The sequence below is a fragment of the Saccopteryx bilineata genome, chromosome 4, assembly GCF_036850765.1.
Source record: "Saccopteryx bilineata isolate mSacBil1 chromosome 4, mSacBil1_pri_phased_curated, whole genome shotgun sequence".
Taxonomy (NCBI): domain Eukaryota; kingdom Metazoa; phylum Chordata; class Mammalia; order Chiroptera; family Emballonuridae; genus Saccopteryx; species Saccopteryx bilineata.
Window position 1 is genome coordinate 73,866 of NC_089493.1, and position 3,654 is coordinate 77,519.

Below are 3,654 nucleotides of genomic sequence, written 5' to 3' on the forward strand. Positions count from 1 at the left end.
CCCACAGGAACAACCCCGGGTTCACACTGGGCTGGAAATGTCTTCTGCTGTCACCAGCTGCAGTAAGAAGCAATTGGATGGGACGCTGGGAAGGTTTTACTCTCTAAGCCCAAAAAAGACTCAAAGCAAAAGTCAGAAAGAGCACATAGTTTGAAAACGTCTTAACTGCAAACCAAAATAAGACATGTGCAATTACAGAATTAAATAATTTCAACATCTGTGAAGACAAAATTAACAAAGTCTAGCTCCACATGACAAAGAAGCAGGGAGATGGTTCCCGTAACAAGGAAGACAGCGACCCACAGAGAGTGGCCCAGGCGTCCCGTGGGTGAGCGTTGAATGTAACTGTGCTGTAATGGAGACACGTGTTCAAATACAGAGGGAAATGGATGTGCCCTGTTTCCTTCTCCATCACTACCCCGTGGGCATCACAGACACCTTCCCTCCTCCCTCAACCTGAGCAGCTCATGCCCAGCCCCACCCACAGCCACACCCTGTGACTGTTACCTATACCCCAGCTGACAGGCCCAGGGAGGGTTCTATGTCACAATCTGCTTGTGGCCTGGTTAGGTGGTGGGGACCCACCTTCACTGCAGACCCTGCCTTTCTCCATTCCTGTTGACGGTTGTCCCCAAGCAGGGCATGAGACTGGCAGAGGACTCGGTCCCCCTGTGGGCGGCCTTCTTGCTACCAGTGCTTTGGGTGGTGTGGTCTCCAGTCCAGGGTTCTCCAGGTCGACCGTCATGGCGCTACATCTCCTCTGAGGTGGTGATTCCCCAGAAGCAAGTGCACCATGGCAAAGGTGGCCAGGTGCCCGGCTGGCTCTCCTACAGCCTGAGGTTTGGGGGACAGAGACACGTTATCCATCTGCGGCACAAGAAACTGTTTATGTCCAGAGATCTGCTGCTGATGACTCAGGATGACCAGGGAACCTTGCAGGTGGAGTACCCTTTTGTCCCCCATGACTGCTACTACCTTGGCTACCTGGAGGGGGTTCCTCTTTCCATGGTCACCGTGGACACATGCTATGGGGGCCTAGAAGGTATTATGAAGGTGGATGACCTTGCCTATGAAATCAAACCCCTCAAGGACTCCCGAACCTTTGAACACCTGGTTTCCCAGATAGTGGCAGACACCAAGGCAATAGGACCCATGTACTCTCTGGGGTACAAGGAAGAGAGGCACCCCCTGTTCTCTCCAGCCAATGCCAGTGCAGCCCCCAGGATCAGTAGTAAGCTTTATTCATCACATAAAATGAATATAAAAGGCTGTGTAATAAGTTCTACCTCAATATATACTCTATTCCACAATGTGTCAAAGACTGCCCAGTATCTGATAAATATAGCTAGCATAGTTGATTCCATTCTTCAAGGTCTTGATATGAAATACTATGTCAGCGTAATGATCATTTATGATAGAGCAGATCCAACTGCAATGAACAACTTTCAGGTGCCAGGAAGTGCCTTTCATACCTATTATGCAAAGAACATTTATAATATTTTTAAGCCACACTCATCCATGCTTTTGATTAAAGACGGGCCCGAAGACATTACTTTTCAGCCTCACCTATATGGACTGTGCTCAGACCATAATCTCATCATGGTTGGTCAACTAGGCAGACATTATTTATTGTTGTCTATTATAGCCACCCAACAAATTGCAAGAAATTATGGTATCTATTATGATGAAGAAGATTGTGTTTGCCAAAGACGGACCACCTGCATCATGTATAGATATCCAGTACTGACAGACGCCTTCAGTAACTGCTCCTTTATGCATGTTCAGCATATTTCTTCTAGCCTTGAAAGTTGCCTGTTCAATCCTGACTTTATCTATCACAATAAAAGCCTGACATATGTTCGGTGTGGGAACTCTGTGGTGGATGAAGGTGAGCACTGTGACTGTGGATCCTTCAAGCAGTGTTATCACAACCCATGCTGCAATGCTGACTGTACCTTTACACCCGGAAGCGTGTGTAACACAGGCAGATGCTGCACAAACTGCACCTACTCGCCCAGAGGAACACTCTGCCGACCAATCCAGAACATCTGTGACCTTCCGGAGTACTGCCTTGGGCACACCTTTATGTGCCCTGACAACTTTTATCTGCAAGATGGAACCCCGTGCACTGAGGAAGGCTACTGCTTCCATGGGAACTGTACTGACCGCAACATGCATTGCAAGGAGATTTTTGGTGAAGGTGCACAGAACTCTCCAGACGCCTGCTATGTGATCAATAGAAGGGGCCACCGGTTTGGACACTGTGGAACTCGTGTTCAATCCAAACCAGTAACTTGTGCTCAAGAAGACATTCAGTGTGGACGCCTACAGTGCACCAATGTCACTCATCTGCCTAAGCTGCAAGAACATGTTGGATTCCATCAGAGTGTGTTCGAGGGGTCTTTGTGTTTTGGAGTGGGGTCACACCGGGGCACAGGAACAACTGATATTGGTGCTGTGAGACCTGGTACCCCCTGTGGTGGTGGAAAATTCTGTCTGAATAATCAGTGCAATGGTATTGTGGCTAGAATAAATTATGACTGCCCTCCTATTAAGTGCAATCTGAGGGGAGTTTGCAACAACAAAGGGCACTGTCATTGCCGTGTAGGCTGGGACCCCCCACGATGCATAAACAAAGGAGCCGGAGGGAGTGTGGACAGTGGACCCCCTCCAAGAAGAATGCGGTCAGTAACGCAGAGTGACCTGTCAGTGCTGTATCTGAGAGTGGTCTTTGGTCGAATATACGCTCTCATAGCTTCACTCCTCATTGCAGTGGCCATGAACACGAGAACTGTCAGGACGATCACAGTCAGAGAAGTCACAGCTGAAGACTAAAGAGCTAATCAGCTTTGTGACATTTGTACAACTCTAGGCAACATAGAAGGACATCTGTAAGAAAACAAGCATCACCAGCTGGTAGACCCAAAACCCACATCTCTGGACATTGCAGGGGTACTGCTGTATATATATCACAGGGCATTGAGAGGTGTGGGCTTTTTTACACCAGCTGTCTCTGACAGGTCCCTGGCCAGCACCCTCAAATAAAGGTTGAAAACCAGATGATGGTGTCCTGTACTGTTTTTGTAAGTCTTTAAGAGCCTAAACTGAGACCGAGTCTCTGGTTTGCAGAGGAGACATGGTCAGTAACTGGTCTTGACCTGTGGGCACTTGTCCCAGGATTAGTAATAGTTCTCACAGGGTCCTTTAGGGCCAGTTCATGACAGTCCCCCACAATGCTGCTCTCGATCACAGAGGGTCACCTCAGTGTTATGTGATCTCATCTTCTCTATAAAGACTGTGTTCAGGTGTGCTCCTCACAACCAAGCCTGCCCATGTCACAGTGCTGTGGCTTTGGGCTGCAGCTGAGACTGAGGGTCACAGTCTGCCTGGTGATCCCTGTGCCACCCTGGAGGGCAGGTTCCCCTGGTGGAGGCTGTGGTCCAGGGACATTTGGTCAGAAAATGAGGTAGAAGTGGCCATCCCTGACCCTGGCCTTCAGAGGGGGCCTCCATACATTAGTTCCCCTTCCTCTTCACTGTGCACTTCAGAGAAGGTCCGAGGAAGTGCCCCTGGGTCGTGGTGCAGATCAGACACCGTCTCCACAATAGACCGTGGGCTGGGAAACCAGACCACCACTGCATCTAAAGAGCTTGC

General features: G+C 49.2%; 1 protein-coding gene across 1 annotated transcript; it reads left to right on the forward strand.

Moving 5' to 3' along the window:
* Window positions 1–467: 467 nt before the first annotated feature.
* LOC136334102 (disintegrin and metalloproteinase domain-containing protein 20-like) lies at window positions 468–2,835 on the forward strand. The gene is given in 3 exon segments (XM_066273887.1): window positions 468–534; window positions 537–635; window positions 638–2,835. Coding segments are annotated over 3 exon segments (2,364 nt in total).
* The last annotated feature ends 819 nt before the right edge of the window (window positions 2,836–3,654 follow it).